The sequence below is a fragment of the Talpa europaea genome (assembly GCF_964194135.1).
Source record: "Talpa europaea genome assembly, chromosome: 2".
In the NCBI taxonomy this organism is placed as follows: domain Eukaryota; kingdom Metazoa; phylum Chordata; class Mammalia; order Eulipotyphla; family Talpidae; genus Talpa; species Talpa europaea.
In genome coordinates this window covers 51,887,226-51,908,330 of record NC_140068.1, presented here as the reverse complement: position 1 = coordinate 51,908,330, position 21,105 = coordinate 51,887,226, and the positions used below count along the sequence as shown (strand labels likewise).

Below are 21,105 nucleotides of genomic sequence, written 5' to 3'. Positions count from 1 at the left end.
CCCTTTGGATAATCCCTTTAGATATTTCTTCACTACACGAAACATTATACTATAGACTATTGTAAAACAGAGTACTATACTTTTCTAAATAGTGTATTTCTTAATCACTAACCAAAATTGAGTTTTTTCTTTACCTCTGTTATGTCAAATTATAGAAAGTGTACAAATTGGGGTCTTTATTTTGGAGGGACTATAAATCCATGCCATTGTTTAATTTGGCAAGTTTTCGTTGTTTTTTTTTAACTTCTAAGTTTTCATTTGACATACCAAATGTCTAATAAAAGAACTGATTTTCAGTAAGTTGGCCATTTGGGTAATTGGTTTGGGAGAAAGTTGATTTTTACCAAATAAAAGTGCTCCTCAATTCAAGTGAGAATCAGAGCCACTGGATGACCTATTATCACACAGATTGCTAGGCTCTACTCTGATATTCTGATGCAGAAGTTCTGGTCTAGGACCCTGAGAATCTACACTCTAATAAGTTCCCAGATGATGCTCATGCTATTGGTTCAGGGATCATATTTTGAAAACCTCTAGAACAGAGGGTATGGTATATGGCAGATGAGAGGAGAATTGTTGAATTGAAATGAGACAGGAAAAGGCAGAAAACTCTGGAGACGAAGTTGCCACTTTCCATGTTCTGTTGGTGAGTGTTTAGGATTACTGTATATTACATAATGAGACTGTAGGATTGAGAGAATGAGTTGAATGAGTGGGCTAAATCCAGTTATACCAAGAAACAGCTGTGGGATTAAATGAGTCTGTGCCTGAAGTGTTCAGTGCTATATGTGTATTACTGTAGCTGCCAGAAAGCAAAAAGATTTTCAGATGTTTGTATGACTGAAGTTTTATAGAAGTATTTCAGAAACAAAAATAAGTCTCAAACTTATAAAACTTTTTCTTTCTTAGCCACTCTAAGACTTTGTCTTACTCCCTTGCCTTTTAGTTCCATAATTCTGTTTTTCTTCATTTCTCTTCCATTTTAGGCAATGTTCAGTCTCTGTATGGTGGAAAGTGGAGCTGATGAAGTGAATTTACATGGTGTGACCAGCCTTGGTTTGAAGCAAGCTCTGGAGTTTGCTTACACAGGACAGGTATGGGACTAAATGCAATCTGAGAGGCTAAACATTTTAACTGCACCAAAGCAGAAGAGATGATCCTTGTGGTTTGATATTTATTTACTTTTGTTGTTATATGTTTTGCTGTTGAAAAAATTTTTGTATATCATTTGACAAGATTCAATATCCATTTATGATTAAAAACCCTTGAACAATAGGGATAGAGGGAACTTAGGTAGACATAATAAAGACTATATAGGGACAAACCCACAGCTAACATTATATTAAATGCTGAGAAATTGAAAGCTTTTCCTTTAAGATCAGACAATGTTGTCCACTGTCATCACTAGCTTTCAACATATTACTAGAATCCTAGCTTGAGTATTTCATAAGACAGAGATGCAGAAGGAATCCAAATTGGGAAAAAAGTAAAATGATTGCTATTTTCAGATGACATAATATATCTAGAAAACCTTAAAGACTATACTAAAAAACTTTTAAAAGTATTAAATCAGTACAGTAAATTCATCTGTTATAAAATCAATTTACAAAAGCAATTGCATTCCTATATGCAAACAATGAACTAGAAGAGAAAGAAATCCATTTACTGTCACTTCAAAAAGTATTGGCAAGGGTATAGTGGAAGGAATGGTCATACATTGTTAGTAGAAATCATAGGCTGATCCAGCCCTTAGGGAGAATACTGTGGAGATTAAAATGTGATGGTTTAAAAGCCAAAGTTGTTCATCACTAAAATTGTTATAGAACTTGTATGTGATCTAGCAGTTCTACTTATAGTTATTTACCCAAAGAATGCCCCCCAAGCCCCAAAACTTTTTAAAAATCACTAATATGAAATGAGATATGCATGCCTATGTTAATTGCAGCATTATTTACAATAGCCAAGTTATGGTAACAACCCAAGTGCCCAATGACAGATGAGTGTATTAAGGACCTGTGGAGTATATACACAGTAAGATATTGCTTAGTTAAAAAAAAAATGTGAACTTGTAATAATATGCATGGAACTGGAGGGGATAATGCTAAGAAAAATAAATCAGAAGGTGTCACTTATATGTGGAATGTAGAGAAACAAAACAAAGGATCAGACAAAAATAAACCAAAAGCAAACCATAGAAATCTGACTGTAAAATTGACAATACCAGAGGGTGGGGAGAGAGATGGAGTACAGAGGAGGGAGGGGCCCAATCGACTCCAGTGGAGGACCTTGGTGGTGGATGTGGTGTGATAACTTACATCTAAAAGCTGTGAACCTTTGCCTCTGAATTATATAGCAGTGTTGTAAATCAATGTTACCTCCAACAAAGTTACACATCTGTTTGATTTTTATAACTAAGCTATAGAAAAGGTAGGTAAAGCAATTTGATTTTAAATATGACCCGGGAAACATTATATTTTAATCTTATCTCAGTGGCTTCCCAGTGTAGTTTTTAAATGTCCTAAAGAACTATCAAATGGGAAAGAGTTTGCAGATAACTTGAATTTCACTGTTCTTGCTGAAGCTCAGTGACTCAATCCTGGTATTATTGACTTAAAAACAAGAACAAAAATTTTTTTAACTAAAAAAAGCTAAGTCTAGCATCTTGGCACCTTGTCTTCCACACATACCTCAGAGTCAGGGTCTCAAGAATTTAGATTAGAATGTGATGGCTTGAAAGCCAAATTTGCTCATCACTAAAATTGTTGTAGAACTTACAGGAATCTCTGGAGAACATCTGTTTTCCTTTGGAACCTACCCAACTATATAAATCCAGATACAGACTCCTCTATGAAGTTTTGTTCTTTAGTTCTGTTTCATCCAACTTATGTTTAGTTTCTTCTATGCTAAAATAAGGGCCTTTTTTCACAGACTCAGATCTTAGTGGAAGAGTAAATAATATACATAATCACAGATCTGCATTGCGATGGGAGGCATAATAGAAGAACATAAAATGGGGGGATAAAAAAGAGCACATGTTCGACGGGGACCATCAATGCAAAACCTCAGAGAAAAGGTGTTATTTGGGTCTTGAAGATGAGGGGAGTTTACTTTTCTGCTAAATTTCTTTCTTCAGAGGCTTATTGAAGTGTTTGGTTATTGTCCACTGTCTTTCCTGGAGCTACTAGTTTGAAATATGCTTTATTTAATAATTGAGGCAACTCTGGCAGCTGAAATGAAAACTGTGGGTATAAGGTAAAAATCATTTTTTAAGTAACAGATGCAAAGAGTGAAAGAAAGGAGATGGATCTCAAAGTTAGAATCAGCCCAGCTAAATTTCAGCCCTTAGGATGTTAAGTCAGTCAGTTATTGTTCAAAGAGTTGCTGAAGCATGCTTCTAGTGAGCTGAGTAAATAGGTGTGTTTTTTTATAGCTTAAAAAATGTAATACAATATAACTCAAAAACATGTTAGCATTCTAAACATACCAAAAAATAAGAAAATTTGCAAATTGTGTTTAGTTCAGAATGTTCTTGAATGGTCATTGATGGCAGTGGTTCTTTGCTGACAATGAAGAGTTCTAAAGTTTGTTAAAAAACAATTTAAAACTATTGCACTGATCCAGTCATCTATTTTTGGACATTTGTGTTGTTTCCTTAGCTTAGCTATTGTAAATAGTGCTGCTATAAACATAGGGGTGAAGGTGCCCTTTTGAATTAACGTTTCTGTGTCATTTGGGTAAATACCTAGGAGTGGAATTGCTGGATCAAGAAGATGTGGTACATATACACAATGGGATATTACTCAGCAATCAAAAAAGATAAACACATGCAGTTTGCAGCAACATGGATGGAGCTAGAAGGGATCATGCTCAGTGAAATAAGTCTGAAAGAAAAAGAAAAATACCGGATGGTCTCACTCATAGCAGGAATTTAGAAAACCTAAATAAGGGACCAGGAAAAAGACTAATTTTTACAAAGTAAAAATCAAAATCAACAAGCAACTATAAACCAGAGACACACTACGGGGGTGGGGAAGAGCGGAGAGAGGAAGGACTAGGGTCAAAATAAGGGAGAGGGGGCGCAACTGTATGGAGAATATAACCAAAATGAAAATGCATACATTGTGCAAAAATGAAAAATGATGTAAGAATTATATGAAATAAAATATTTTTTTTAATTCCTTAAAAAAATCCCCAACAAACTATTGCACTGAACTAAAGACAACCAAATAGTTCTCATGCCTCTCACCCTCACCCCCCAGGCCACACACTCTTTTCCACAGATAAGAGTGGCAACAGAAGGGTGTTACTATATACAAAATCAAGACAACCTGAAGCTAAATGGATGCCCATTTCAGTGTCCACAGGCCCAACCTTGCAGTGATGCCCTGGGCTACCTCCTCTGCAGAGGGCATAACCCCTCACAGCCTCATCACCACACAGGGATTATGGAGAGTTTGTCTTGGTCATATTTTTTTTCCACAAACTATAGATATGTATGGTTGATAACTTAGGATTCCAAGCCAATCAGTTAACCCCACCTTACAAATTAAAATAAAAGAAAATGTCTTTAAATGCTTTACCACACCAACAGCAAAGTGCATGGAGCCTTTTCATGTGGAAAAATGTTGGGTGATTTATACAACTTTGATACAGTTTCAGGGTGCTCCAGACACCCCTGGGCCACTTCAAGTAAACCACAGACAATTCCTAGAGCATTTAAAGACCAGGATATGATCATGATCCAACTGTGTGATTTAATCTAAGGAGCACAACACAAATGGCTTAGATTGAAGAGGTGTTGATTATGGTGCTTGCTTACTCTAAGGTATTCACAGAGAGACAGAGAAACAGGTTTTCTTTACTTTCAAATTTTTAATCTTTTTTTTTATTGCAGTAACATTGGTTTCCAACACTGTATGTGATATAGATTCACGCCTCTCAAATGCACATTACTACACCACCCACTCCATCAAAAAACCCACAGTCCTTTATGATAGGCCATTGGCCCTCTCCCCCCCTTTGTTCCCACCCCACTTTCTCTCCCCCTTTAGCAGCCTTAATTCTGCAATAATATTTCTAGGGTTTGTTTCATTTTTCTCTATATTCCACATATGGCTGAAATCATCTAATATTTGTCTTTCTCTTTCCAACTTAATGTCGCTTAGCATAACCCCATCCATTTCAACCCATGTTATTGCAAATGACAAGAGTTCAACATCACTGATCATATGTGACAATATGTGCCAATCAGGGAAACTCACACAAGCCTTTAGTGTCCAAAGTTTTTATAGAGGTTCAATCACACAATGCCACAAATTCTTTCAGTGTGGCACAAGGATCTATGAAATGTGAACTGAAGATAGCAGAATAGGAGCCAACTTTTTGAAGGGAAAGGAAACAACTTGGAAGAGAGAAGTTGTTTGCCAAAGGATAGGCAAAGTCACGTGTTTTGCTTCAAAGTCAGTGTGCTTCGTGTGGTCATATTCTACCTTTATGAGAAAAAAGAAAGCCAAATGAAAAGAGTATATCTATCTATCTATCTATCTACCTATCTATCTATCTATCTATCTATCTATCTATCTATCTATCTCTATATCTATAGGTATTTGGCCTCGACCTGGAGTTACATTATTCTGCCCAGTGCCCCATTCTATTCACAGCAGGTGACAAGCCTAAGGCATACAGCAGTAACTCATATGCTGAGATTGTGTACTGAAGGGACAGGAAGGAGGCTGACATTTCATGGAATACCTTCTACAAGAACCAGGCCACTCACTGTGTAGGCACTTGGTGTGTGGTTTATCCTAAAAAGCTGTGAGGATTGCAGTGAAGGTGACAAGCCTGGGAGGGGTATGCTAAGATTTTTCTTCCAGTGTAAATTGACCTATGAGTGAAACCTGTTTCTCCTAGTTTCATAGTCAATGTCCTACATTGTTTTCACATCATGCATTAAGAAAAGGCTAAGTCAGGTTAGCTATACTTTGGTAAAGCAGGTTCAGAGAAGTGTTTGGGCATTTTAGAGAGCAGACACTTGATGGTTTTCTCAGCCTGGGTGCCTTTGCAGCACTCAGTCCACTCACTGGATCTCTGTGCTTGGACTCTATTTACGATTAGTTATTGTGCTATGAAGTTGACATCACCTTTCTTGACCAATATCCACAGCTGTTTGATTTCTTCAAAGCCAAAATGATTTTTAATAATGTTTTCCCTCTGAGTGATGAAGAGAGATGATGGCAAATAGTGAAATACTAGTATACTTGGGAAATGCGACAAGCTACTATCTCTTACTATGGAATTGAAATTGACACCATGCAAAGAGTTAGGAATTTGGAAGCATGGATGAAAGCATAGTTCTTCAATTTCTTAATTGCTAAATTGCTTAATTGTGGAGATTAGATAGATAGATAGATAGATAGATAGATAGATAGATAGATAGATAGATAGATATGAGAGAGAGAGCGGGAGAGAGAGAAGAGAGAAGAGAGAGACTTGTAAAAACAGGATTAACGTTGAATTTATCTACCTATAGCTCTTTCTACTGACAGTTGATAAGACATTTAGTCAGTTGTAGTAAGCATAGTATAAAATGTAAGTATTTTTTTTTTTTTTTTTTTTTTTTTTTTAGGAGAATAACTTATATTTCAGTTTTACAAAGCTAATATTTATAGTCAGTGCTTTCAACTAGGTGTTCAAAATCCTTCAATTTTTTTTTTTTTTTTTTTTTTTTTTTTTATTTTTTTATTTTTTTTTTTTTTTTATAAATTTTATTGTTATATTCCCCATACAATTGCAGCCCCCCATTCTGACCCCAATCCCTCTCCTCCCGCCCCCGACCCCCTAAAAGTGTCTCTGGTTCATAGTTTTTTGTTGATTTTGATTTTCACTTTCTTATAGTTATTCATTTTCCTGGTCCCTTATTTAAGTTTTCTAGATTCCTGCTATGAGTGAGACCATCCGGTATTTTTCTTTTTCTTTTTGGCTTATTTCGCTGAGCATGATCCCTTCCAGCGCCATCCATGTTGCAGCAAATTGCATGTGTTTATCTTTTTTGAATGCTGAGTAATATTCCATGGTATATATGTACCACATCTTCTTGATCCAGTCATCTATTTTTGGGCATTTGGGTTGTTTCCAAAGCTTAGCTATTGTAAACAGTGCTGCTATAAACATAGGGGTGCAGGTGTTCTTTGGAATTGATGTTTCTGTGTCCTTTGGGTAAATACCTAGGAGTGGAATTGCTGGGTCATATGGAAGCTCTATGTTTAGTAGGTCCAGAAATCTCCACACAGCTTTCCACAGTGGTTGGACCAGTTTGCACTCCCACCAACAGTGCAGAAGAGTTCCTTTTTCTCCACACCCTCGCCAACATTTGTTGTTGCTAGTTTTTTTAATATGTGCCATTCTCACTGGTGTAAGATGGTATCTCATGGTAGTTTTGATTTGCATTTCCCTGATGACAAGTGATGTTGAACATTTTTTCATATGCCTGTTGGCCATTTGCATTTCCTCTTCAGAGAAGTTTCTTTTAAGCTCTTCTGCCCATTTTTTGACTGGATTATTTTCTTTGTTGTTGTTGAGTCTCATCAGCTCTTTGCAGATTTTTGTGATCAGTCCTTTATCATTAGTGTTGGGTGCAAAAATGTTCTCCCAGTTGGTGGGGTTTCTCTTTGTTTTTGTTATTGTCTCTTTTGCTGTGCAAAAGCTCTTTAATTTGATATAGTCCCAGCTGTTTATCTTTGCCTTCACTATCACTGCTTTGGGTGATGTGTCTGTAAAGATATCTTTGATGTGCAAATCACGTAGTGTTTCGCCTATATTTCCTTCTATATATTTTATGGTTTCAGGTCTTATGTCTAGTTCTTTAATCCATTTTGAGTTGATTTTTGTGTATGGTGTGAGGTGGTGGTCAAGCTTCATTCTTTTGCATGTAGCGACCCAGTTTTCCCAGCACCATTTATTGAACAAACTTTCTTTGCTCCAATGCATAGTCTTTGCTCCTTTGTCAAAGATTAGTTGACCATAAATCTGTGGGTTTATTTCTGGATTTTCTATTCGATTCCATTGGTCTGTATGTCTGTTCTTGTTCCAATACCATGCAGTTTTGATGATTATGGCTTTGTAGTATAGTTTGAAGTCTGGGAGTCTGATGCCTCCATTCCCTTCTTTTTTTTTCAGGAGAGCTTTGGCTATTCGGGGTTTTTTGTGATTCCATATGAATTTCATCAATAATTGTTCTATTTCTTTGAAGAATGACATTGAAATTTTGATTGGAATAGCATTGAATCTGTATATTGCTTTTGGAAGGATGGCCATTTTAATAATGTTTATTCTTCCAATCCATGAGCAGGGGATGTCTCTCCATTTCTTTGTGTCTTCTTCTATTTCTTTTAACAGTGTTTTATAGTTTTCTTTGTATAGGTCCTTTACCTCTTTTGTTAGATTTATTCCCAAATATTTGATTTTTTTTGTTTCAATAACAAAAGGGATGGTCTTTTTGATTTCTTCTTCTTCAGATTTATTGTTTGTGTATAGGAAGGCTACTGACTTTTGCGTGTTGATTTTGTATCCTGCCACTTTACTGAACTGATTGATGAGTTGAATTAGCTTTTCTGTGGAGTTTTTGGGGTTCTCTATGTATAATATCATATCGTCTGCAAATAGTGATAGTTTGACTTCTTCTTTTCCTATTTGGATTCCTTGGATGTCTTTCTCTTGTCTTATTGCCCTGGCTAGGACTTCCAGTATTATATTGAAAAGCAATGGTGAGAGTGGACATCCTTGTCTTGTTCCAGATCTTAATGGAATTGCTTTCAGCTTTTCACCATTGAGAATGATACTGGCTGTTGGCTTGTCATAGATGGCCTTTATGATGTTGAGGTATGTTCCTTGTATCCCAAGAATTTCAAGGGCTTTTATCATGAATGGGTGTTGCACTTTGTCGAAAGCTTTCTCTTAAGTGTCTGAAAATTGTTGCTGTCTTGGGAGAGAATTTGGAAGTACAGAGTGGGTGTGATGAATGAACACCGCTAAGTGTAACAAGATGTGTGCATGTTCCTCCTACACACTGCTTTAGAGCATAGCCTTCTTAAAATTGGTCCACAGATTTCATCCAGGAAATTTTAAAGAAAAATCAAACTTTTCCCCTAGTGCTAACACATCCTTTGAAAATGCACGCACTTTTCTTTTCAAGGAGCATGCACAGGGCTCAGCAAGCACACACTCTGCCTTTGTATTGATGAGAGATGGGCCCTTCCTGTTGGGCACACTGTGCTTGGGGCATGACTTGAGCAGAGCTGGGATGTGTTGCAACCCTCACGGGCATCCTTGCACAGAACTAACTGTGGAGGGCAAAGCAGCCAGGCTATTCTGCAGGCCCTGTCTGGGCTGGTGCTGGGAGGTAGGCTGGAAATTGTCACTGGGATGGGATAAGCATTTGGGAGAAAAGGACCAAGTACACTTAAGAAAACACAAATTCCCTCTTGCATTTGGACAAGAGTACCCAGCTACTCTGGCCTCCCAGAATCTTCACACTTAACATATCTGCTCAGGAAATTGTTCATGGTTCAGACTAGGCCTGAGTAAAAGTGACATGATGAAGAACAGGAGAAAGGATTCTGATGGACATGGTTTCCAGAAAGAGTAATACTAGTCCAAATTAGACAAGAATTCAACCAGGCAGGAGTAAGCAGGTGTTGCTAAGTAAACCCAGCCTGACAGAGAGGAGCAATGAACATAAATACCCTTATAAAGAGAAAACCCCACCTTGCAAGGTGGAAAGACTTCCAACCCAAAGGTCTTAGAATACGCCTCTAAGATTGAGTAGCTAAGAATCAAAATGGAAGCAAATAGGACTGAGAACCACAATAAAGTTCATTGTTTAGCATTCTGGTTTTGATAATGTCAAGGAAGAGAAACTATATGCCAAGTATAGTGCTAAATGTGCCCATATAGTAGAGCAAGGGGTTAAGATGAACCAAGTTAAGTTCCTCTTAGTTTCTGTTCTGTTCTGTGTTGTCCCTTATAGCCTGATAGAGAGATTCCAGAATCCCAATATAGAGAGAAACTATATGCCAAATGATAGTGACATTTAGATTTTCCCATTTAGAATTTCCCACCTCCAGGTACTGCTAAGTTTGTCAGCCATGAATTAGTTACATCATATCTGAGCATCTGAAAAAGTATTGTTTGATATATGTGTTCCCTTGCCTCTTTTTTCATGATCCACTAACTCTAGCCCCATCTCTATGGGAAAAACTGACCTAGCTACCAGTCCTCGACCCAGAGAAATGTTTTTGTACAGTCTTCACAAAGATATATTGTGTAGCCAGTAATAATATTTGGAAATCTAGAAAAGTATGATACTCTAAATGAACAAAAGCATTTTTATAATTGTGGCTGTGTAACAATACTCATGTAATCAGGAATTGAAAACTAAAGAGAACTGTGCTTTCATTTCAAAACTGCTCTTACACAGCAGTTTTTCTTTCTGAATTTCATTTGATTTCTAATATGTTCATAAGATTTTTTTTTATATAACACTGATGAGGCATACACAGTAGCATTACATTTTTATAATGATTGGAACTGTTCATTGTTCACAGAAGGATACTTCTCTCTGGAGACCTGCTTGTCAGGCCTGGCAGCAGAGTGACAGGAGTCTTAATTGGAACTGCCTTCCGATGGCCCATCCCCTCAGGGATAGATGTGTCACTTTACATGGAAAAAGTCCCCATCAGATTTACTTATAAACATAACTTGGTTGAACTAAGTGGTAGCACATGGAACAAATCTGGGAGAAATTTTTTTAGCGCTTCTCTTGGGAGCAGAGTTAGGACCACTCAGTGGTTTAAATACTTGAGCTGCAGAATCTTTACTTCACCTGGCAGTACCAACAGAAGCCTGGCAGGTAAAAGACCCTTGAGGCACCTGCACTGTGCCCCTAGGCTCTGTAGAGTACAGTCTAAAATCCACATGTGAGTGAAGAATATTTTGAATTGTGCAGAAGGGATCTTTTTCCCCTCACCTTAATCCTTCTCAGAGCTATGCCAGATTCTATCACTCGATTGTTGACATAGAAACAAAGGGAGTAAGTTTGAATTCATTGAGGGACTTTTTTACTTTCTTGGATATCGTTTGAAGGTCTATGTTTTTTGTCTTTGGAGAGATTTCCTTTTTATCAGTAGATTTTTTAAACAAACAAGCAAATGTGTCTGCTTGCCATTTTAGAATGAAGGTGTTGCATGTTCTCATTCATGCTTCAGAGAAAGTGTGAGCCAACTTGACAGACAAGAACCATATGCCAAACAGAATTTCTGTGATTTCCCAAGATGTCAAGTAAAATAAGCCCTTGACATGGTTTGGGGTCAAAATTCCTAATAATAGAATAGGGAACTAATCGTTTATTGTGAAAAAAAAATGGAGAAGTGAGACTAGAAATTCAGATCCTGTCTGATCCACTAATTTTCTCAGTTGAGATCTAAGAACAACTTCACTGGGTCCAAGGCCATCTGTTACCCATGGAGTGCAATTGACTAAGATGAAGTAAAGTCAGGTAGGAGAGTCTCCTACCTGCAGAACAAGACCATTTATAACTTAGAATGCCCAGTGTATGTCAGCCTTTTCTGCCTTATCTGGTCAGAATGTGTCAGGGTGCAGTTTATACTGCAGGATTTATAAAGCCATTGGGTCAGTATATCAGTGTCTAAAATGTTCCTATGTGAGAATTGGCCACACTTCTGAGGTTAGCTTTCCAATTAAAAAACTGGTCTATGGTAAAAACAAAAGCAAAAACTGGTATATAGATTTTTTTAAAAATTTCTTAAGGCTTTTACCTAATAACTTACAAGTTTTGGGTTTCTTGATTGGCTTACAGTCACTCTTCAGACACAGAATGGCCCCAACTTTAATTCAGATTTTGAGACTGATAACACCCCACACTAACCAAGAGGTTATGAAAAGATCTGTTACAAAAATGAGGCTTTCTGGGAAAAACATAGCAGGTTGCCAGGCAGTTCCTAAACTGACTAGAGAGTATCGAGGGGTATTAACTTTAGTTTTTATTGTGTATACTGGGTGGGGTTGGAGTGGGCAGGGGCTTGCATAGTTTGAATTTTGACTAATACCAAATCTGAGAGAAAACCTCAGACTTCCTCTTCTTTTTTCCCCAGATGTGGGGCAAGCAGGGAAGAGAGCATTGTGGGGCTTGAAATCTGTCAGCAGTCAAACATCAAACATGAGTCAGACTATTACATTATTAGTCTAGCAATCTACTTGAGTAACAGTCACAATTTAGTCGATCTTTTTCTTTGGGACATTATTAAATTCAGTAACTCAATGAAAACAATATGTATCTGAACAATGTGTTTGCAGCATTTATAATCTTTCTTGTCATCATTTCTTCCAAGAGAACTCATTGTGAACTAAGGTGCTTGAGTTAAGGTACACAGACATGTCCAACTGGTAAAACAATGAGGGTCTCTGGAGATATGAGATAAAATTAGATGACAAGTTTGAGTGACCCTCTGTGTTTTAACCTTGTCTTCACTATCTAAAACTCCATTTAAATGAGCTGTATTTATTGCCCTTATTTCGTCTACTCTCCTTCCAATCCTCTCTACGTCTCTCTCCTTATACTATTGCCAGAAAAGGGAATAAAAAAGGGAAGTATTTCCTGTGTGTTCCTGATAATGGTTTTATTGTCATAAGTGGGGCAATAAACAGTCAGTCCTCAAGCTGACATCCTCCAAAGTATTCAACTTGAATAGTAGGTCAACCCACTTAGTTAATTCATGGTGGATTTTGCACTTGTTTCTCTTGAATGTTTCAACAAAAAATTCCAATACCAATAATTTTATGATTCAGTGTCCATCTGAGATATTTCCTTTGTTAGAGAGGGTGGACAGTGACTCCTCTTAAGGAACATTTCTAAGCAGAAATAATCAGAATTGTGTTATTTCTCGAGCATTGTAATTTCTGAGTGGTGGTTATATTCAGAATCACAAGTAAATCCTCACCGTGTAGGTTTCCCTCAAATAACCTCTGAAGAGAAGGAGGCTCACAGTTTATTTAGTGAAGAATCTTGATTAACTCCTTAATTTTCAAAAGATTTCAGCTTATTGATGCCTTTTTAAAGTACATGAATATCTCTTCTATTCATTAAAAGAGAATGATTGGACTCTAGCCTCATCCTTTTGCTGGATAGCTGTTTCTAGAAGTTCATTTGAAAGAAATTCTGCACATTTCAGATTCTCAGAAGGTATACAGCCTGTCATTTGACTTGATGTATATCTCAGAACTTGATATTAAAAAAATGCTTTTATTATCCTAAAATGAAATTCTTAGATAATATAATTATGCTAAACCTCAGTAAGACTTTATTAACTATATATATGAAACAAAAAGAAAGAAAGTATAATAAGAAATATATATTTCAGCATGTGCATGCAGGGAAGGGAATCTCCCAGAAGGTATAATAAATACAGTAGTCATGTCCACACCTAGAATCACCATGCTTGGGGCAGATGCATGCAGTGGCATTGACACAAGAACTCTGTGCTCCCCCTAGGGCATGCCCTAGGGGAGGTGCTTTTCTCAAAAAGTGAGTAGCTTTTAGCAAAATTCTGAACAAAACAATTGTCTTTCCATGGTTCTTAATGTGGTAGCATTCTGGAAAATTCAGTGTTTCTTGACACAAAACAAAAAAGAAGTGTTTATGTGTAAAATAGTGTTAGGTTCTGGGCTCAGATTTTATATAAACAAGTCTTTCACTTACAGGCAAGTCCAGCAGGGTATTCAGATATGGAGGATATAGGGCAGATCTCTGCGCTGTACTTCCTCCAAGGACAATGAAAAATGAAGGTACCTGCACAAAGGTGGTATGCCTGTGTTGAGAACTACTGATCAGAGGGTCTAATTTTATACCTGGATGGAACTTGAAAATCAGAAAACAGAATGTTTGGGTTTTAAAGAATGTCTTCATTAACTTTTATTTTTTTATGCAATGCTCTATAAAATACACTTTTGATGGTGTTGAAAGTATCACCAAGTTAAATCATACAAAGACATTCCATGTCTCTAGGAAAATTTCCATTAGATTTTGGGGCCTGGAGAAGCTAGGATTTACTTAGGTATTTCATCTTTTTATCCAGTGTTACACTTCCTTTTTCAGTTTTGGTGGTAGGAAGCATAGAGTCACAATTGTAACCCACTTTTAATAGTTACAAGGGCCACAACTTGTGTCTACCTATCTGCCTGTCTATCTGATTATCTATCTATCTGTCTATCTATCTATCTATCTATCTATCTATCTATCTATCTATCTATCAAATGCTATCTTATTGTAAACCAGTTGTTTTCTCTCATTTGAATTTTTGAAATAAATTCATATAACTGGGATTACTTGATCAGGAGGAAGAACATCTTTTTTTGTGCTTGAGAATTGCCTACTGAAAGTTTTATAGTAGTAATTATTGGACAGTAATATTTTTAAAACTTTTCCATTAAAATAGAATTCTTGAGCCCTCTGCTGGAAGCATTTAGTACTTGTATGAAGCAGTAGGATTTGGAAGTGATACAATTCTAACATAATATTTTTAGAAAGAAAACAACCTGATTTCAAAACTGTATGGTCTTTATGATAATATCAGGGGAAAAAACAACATTCTTTCTCTTTTCAAAACTCACCTTCCATTGAGAAAAATAGAAGCAGAGAAGAATTTCTTCTTGTCTTGATTCACTATCAAATCTCCAAAGCAGGATATGGGGCAGCAGTAACGTTCATCCATTGCTACTGAGAATGCAAAATGGTACAGTCACTTTGGAAGATAGTTTGGCAGTTTGCTTTGAAGCTAAATATATTCTTATATAACCCAACAATCACAATCCTTGTTATTTACCCAAAGAAGGTGAAAACTTATATCCATGCAAAATCCTGCATGTGAATGTTTATTATTCATAAGTGCCAAAACCTGGAAGCAACCAATATGTCTTCTTCACTAGGCACACAAATAAATTACAGACAGGGCAGACAGTGGAGTATTATTTAGCACTAAAACAGAAAAGAGCTATCAAGCCACAAACAAACATAGAGGAAACTTAAGTGCATATCATTGAGTGGAAGAAGCCAATTTGAAAGGCTACATACTGGGAGATTCCAAATATATGACATCCTGGAAAAGGCAACATTTTGAAAAGAGTAAAACCATCAGTGATTTCCAGGGGCTGGGGTAGGGAGAGATGGATATGCAGAGCACAGAGGATTTTTAGGGCAGTGAAAATACTCTGTATAATACTGTAATTGTGTGTACATGTGATTATACATTCATCTAAGCCTGTATAAAAGTAACCCCTAATGTGAACTGTGAAATGTGTTAATGTTGATTCATTGACTGTAACAAATACACCCCTCTGGTGGGGGTGTTGACAATGTGGGATGCTATGCATGGGTGGGGGCAGGGAGTACATGGAATTCTCTGTGATACCTGTTCAATATGTTGTGAACCTAAAAGTGCTTTGAAAAATCAAGTCTGTTAATGAAAAAAAAATTAAAAATTCAAGTAACTTTTTTTTAAAACCGTTCTTATAGGCTGGACACATATATGATAGGAAAATTTGCCTGGGGCTTATAGTTTGCAGATTACACTCACATATTTTTGTCTACTTGATGGACTAACAAGCATCACAAGCTCAACATAACCCGCAAAAGGAGCTCTTGATGTTCCCTGGAAGCTGTATCCTCTTGTTTTACTCTGCTGTTGTTGGCACCTCAGTCTTCCTGGTGGCCAATACCTACACTCCGATACCATGGAACAAGGAACTTGCTTGCGTTCATATCCATAGTGCCTAGAAAGGTACCTAGAATGCTATAGGTATTCAGAAAAGATATGCCAATTGATTGAGTGAATTTTTCTGCTTGTATTGTCTTCAGTGTGCTTTATAGAAATAACTTTTATCTCGTAGGGGTGAGCAATAGGGGATGGGTTTAGAAGGAGAGTTAACATATGAAATTACTTCATAAGACATCTTACATCACAGGCAGTGTGCAACCACCAGAAATAGAGGTTATTATTTATGAAGTAGATTTATTTTTTGTGATATTTACACTAACAGTACATGTAGAAGTTCATTTTTGTACCTTATAAAACATGCCAGACATTAGTCTAAGTATTTTATCTGAGTTATCTCATTTTATCTTTATGTAAACCCTATGAAAGTGGGAGGTTGTCATCTCCCATTTTTTTTATGTGATAGTGCTAAAAACAAACAATGGCTTGCCCAAGTATGTACAGTAGACCCTAGAACAATGCCTTTCTTTCCTTATAAAGCAAATGCAAGGAATTCCCCCAACACAGAATTAGATATTGGTGATGTATATTTTCATATGAAGAATTATTTCACAGTTTCTTTCAAGGAAATTAGACCTCCCAGCCAAATGCTCTTGTAGCATCCTATGCCCCCATTATTTTGGCATTAATTATACCACATGCATTTCATTTGGCTGTTATTTCTTCTTGAGCACCCAGGAGTGGTACAGCCCTCTATAAATGAACATTAGCATCAGTTCTGTTCATTCTTCCATGACCTGATATCTTCGGATATCAGTGTTTTAAAGTACTGTTTCTTCTTTGGTCATGCTAGCATTTTAAGAAACTAGCTCTGAAATGGAGAAACCCAGCTTCATTAATAAATCTCTGTGGGATGAAACCTCCTATGTTCACACTTGAAAGAGCACTGCTTATAAAAGTGAGTCTTAATAATTAATTTGGCTTTTCTTATAACTTGTAATGACCTTCATGTTTCATTATATTTAATGGTGGGGATTGCTTTTTCTGAGAAACTATCAAAATTTTGTTCTGCTTTTTCATATAATTAGGCCATTTTTAAAGTAATGTAAGCATATATAATTTAGCTTCACACTTTGTTAAATAATATATTTTATTAATTTAAACATAATGAAGAAAACTATGTTAAAAATGAGTAGCTGGCAAAACTATTTATCTTAGAGTTTTGAAACACCAGAATTATGTTAATGTGGTGGGGTGGGGCAAAAGAAAATGGGGTTTGCTCATATCATATCAAAGGACCAAAGTTTGCCTTTGGAAGAATTATTTCTCAACTTCCTTCAATGAAATTAGGCTTCCTCATTTAAGTGCTTCTATAAAACCTGTGTTCCCTGTACCTAGCATTAATTATACCACAGCATAATAATTCTATCTGATTCCTTTTCTTGTCTTTTCTTAAGAACCTTGCTTCAGGTGCTTAATCCATCATGTTTCTGTATGTCGTGTCTAAAATGAGAAAGGAAGAATCAGCTTCAGTAGCACCATGTATTGATATAAACTAGAAAATCCTTCTTTACATTGCATTAATGGTAATAAATCACATTTTTGCAGGGCAACATGTAGTTTTCCTGGTGATGTAATATTTGTGACTTTATCTATTCTAAGAGTTCTACATGGCATCTTAGAGAAAGCTATCTCTTTGCAACCCGCCTATAATCTTAGAAATTTTATATAAACCACATGAGGATATATTAACTGGTGAAGGAAAGTAATAGAATCTCCCAGTGATTTTCACCAGATTAGTTTTATTATTGTTTTATCTTTGAAGTTTTTAACATATTGAAAAATATTGTAAAATCAAACTTGGTTTCTTCTTTTTTCATATTTTAGTAGAATGAAAAGTTGATTACTTTTTCATAAACTGAATGTAAATTACTATATTTCAATACTTGAGGTATATATAGATATATATCTCTATTGTCTTTACTTAAGCACCTAGATATCTAGAAATTTCTTTAAGTGTACTGTGTCTGGAAGAAAGTCACTTCACCAACTTTGTAACTTAAGAAAACAACAGTCAAATCACAAATTTGTTATATGTAACAGCAAACCCAAAGGTTGCCTTTATTTGGACAAGTTATTACAACTGTTAGTTGAAATATCTGCTGTGTCCTTTTATTTAACTTCTTCCATTACATTATGAGGATTAGCATGAACTGGGCTCCCTCATGTAGCTTGTAACAGCTTCTAACATTTCCCCCAGGAGCTATATTTTTCAAGCCCATAACTTTCTTCAGCAAATAATTCTAGATGTGGTCTTCCAGGATGGACATGAAACCAGGCTAAGATTGGCCAAATAAGAAAACAGAGGAAACTGGTTCATGGTTACTCCAAACTTCCTAATCCGTTTTGTGAGAAAAATAAGCCCCATACTTGTTCAAGCCACATTGTTGACACAGCCATATATCCATTTGTAATGACACATGTGTCATTACACATATAACAGTCTTTTGAGATTATTTTTATTATTCTTACATCACACTGCCTGTGATGTAAGATGTCTTATGAAGTAATTTCATGTTAACTCTCCTTCTAAACCCATCCCCTACTGCTCACTCCTCCGAGATAAATGTTATTTCTATAAAGTACATTAAAGAAACTGAAGGTAGAAAAATTTACTCAGTCAATTGGCATATCTTTTCTGAATATCTACAGTGTTCTAGGTACCTTCTAGACACTATGGATATGAACATAAGCAAGTTTCTTGTTCCATTCCAAAAACAGTCTTTTGTATTATTTTCATTGTGGAGGTGAGAACTCTAAGGCTCATAGAATTGAGTTGTTTCCTCAATTTCACTTTGCCAACAAGTATAGGAGTGAGGATTTGAAGTCAGGCAGTGTAATCTAGACACCATGGACTTAGTTCATTGGATATCTGTAGTGGTTTGGAGTCCCAGGAGATCAATTCCAGCAGGAGGTTGGGGTGAAGGAAGATCTCACAAAACTTTGTATAAGAAATGGACTTAGAGATGTATTTTGAAGAATTGGACAGGATTTTGAAATATAGGGATTGAACAAATTAGGAAGAGACCTTTAAAAAGTAGAGAGAAGGACATTGCCTGAGCATGGAGAACATTTGTCTTTTTGGTTTTAGCAAAGGGACCCTCTATTTGCAGAAGAGGAAATACATTTTTTAAATTAGGTTGAGGTATACCTTGAATGTTTCCAAATACAGGGGATAAAGTTTGAATTGCATTTGTAAATTAGGACCTGATTTATGAAGAACTGCTGAATGCTAACCAGCAGTGCTCAAATCAAACACTTCAGCAGAATTATTTATGGACATTTCCCAAGATGACAGAGACATTAAGATAACAGAATTTATATAATTTATTGTCCTTTTTTGATTTTCCCCCTTAAAAATAAATTTAGGTGTCAGAGAGGTGCAGAAAACACAATTTAGAAAATCTTTTTACTTTACACCTGGGCGCCACCTTGTGGATAGGAAATCCTTAGTGTGACGGTTTTGAAAAAAAAACTAAATCGACGGCAGTTTCTCATAGCTCGATTTTATGGTTTGTGTTCAGACTCTAAGAATCCTTTTGAAGAACTTTATGGAAAGGGTATATGTGTCTTGACTACATCATCACTTATACCATTGTATTTAATTTACTTAATGATTTGTAAGTTCACAGTTGTGCTAATTTGTCACTTTGTTATACTATACAGAAAAGAAATCTGTATATACATAATTTATTAAAAATACAATTTATATATAAAGAAATTATAAATAAGAGGGAAAATGTGCTCATTTATTCTTATAAATAATATTAGACCACATCAAGTTACATGAGTGCTTGTAAAAGTGCTTGTGTTTCCACGTGCAGTGGTATATGTTTAGTAAAGATATTTGTTGCCTAGCTCTAACATGTTCAACCCCTTCAGATTGCTCCATCCACAAATTCAGAAGCAAGTAACTTAAAAGGCTCTTAAAGCAAGAAATCTTTGAAGAACTAAGACACACAATTTTCTGAAGATGCCAATTCACTTGTTATAGGCAGATAAAAGGGCACACTGACACTTGTCAGGGGTTTTAAAAACAGTCCCCAATAGTCAAACCAAGAAGAAAGGTAAACATATGAAGGAAAATAAAGGCAAGAAAATGAAAGATACAGAATTGATAGGGTAGACACTTGGAGATGGGGGGTAGACACTTTCTTTGCTAGGAAGAAAAGGCAGAGACGCCCCTGGATCTGTATGCTGTGTCAGTCCTCTCCCCACAAGCCCCAAGCCCAACCTGGTGAGATATGGGCACTTGCAGAGATGGCCACCTGTCATGCCCTGTGCACAATCCCACCTCAGACCCCATACTCCTCCTTCATGAGTTTCTGACCCCATGTCCTGCCAAGGATTTTGTTGGGACAAGAAGAACCAGTCTTATCACCATTTGGCTTAGTGAATCCTTTCATTAGAGATCATGGAAATTCAACCATCTATTGTACTTACAAGTGTCTGCTTGGACTGGTGGCCAAAGGACACATTTGACTGAATATTTTTTTAAAGATGTATTTATTTATGCATATAAGAGCTGGGATACAGGCCAAAGGTGCAGGGGTGGGGGAGGGGGGCGGTGAGAGGATTCACCAGAGACAGAGTAGGGAGCAGAACAGGCAGATTTACTTAAATCCACGGCTGAAGGGAGCCCCGGACAAGACAGGAGAGGTCTACTGCGCCACATGGGTCAGCTCTCTGGCTGGTCACAGTGGCTGCGGATAACTTCATAGTGCTGTGACTTAACCCCTTGCACCACCAGGGAGGCCCCGTGACTGAATATTTGTGTGCTTCCTTCCAGTGTGGTAGTGGGACACATCACGGCTGAATTCTGATGTAGTAACTCTTGCTGGGTATCTTTAAAGACCTCCACCTTCTACGGAAAGTGTGACTTGCACCCCTGTTGATCGGCCACACCACCAAGTGTCACTCTGACCACAGCCACAAGGTAGTTCTTATCCTGTCAAAATGAGTACAGAGGGGCCTCCCTGATGGCTCAGGGGTTAAGCACTGCACTATGAAGCAATCTGCAGCCTCTGCAGCACGAGTTCAATCTGCGGCCGGCCAGGGAGCTACCCACATGGCGCAGCAGACCTCTCCTGACTCATCCGCTGCTCCCCTCAGCAGTGTACTTCAGTCAGTCTGCCTGTTCTGTTCCCCACTTTGTCTCTGGTGAATCCTCTCACCCCCCACGGCCTGTACCCCAGCTCTTGTATGCATAAATATATAAATCTTTAAACAAATAAAAAAATAAAATGAGTACAGAGTCTCAGCA

General features: G+C 36.9%; 1 protein-coding gene across 7 annotated transcripts in view; it reads left to right on the top strand.

Moving 5' to 3' along the window:
* The window catches only part of KLHL32 (kelch like family member 32), a gene marked incomplete at both ends in the record, with an annotated part of 142,699 nt that overhangs the window by 33,705 nt on the left and 87,889 nt on the right, over positions 1 to 21,105 (top strand). For 5 of the 7 annotated variants that reach the window (XM_084229081.1, XM_084229086.1, XM_084229084.1 and 2 more), the window contains one exon: positions 987 to 1,094. The exons of the other annotated variants lie outside the window; for them this stretch is intronic. In XM_084229081.1, coding sequence (XP_084085207.1) covers positions 987 to 1,094 — 108 coding nt within the window. The remainder of the gene's footprint in view (positions 1 to 986; positions 1,095 to 21,105) is intronic. 7 annotated transcript variants of the gene reach the window in all.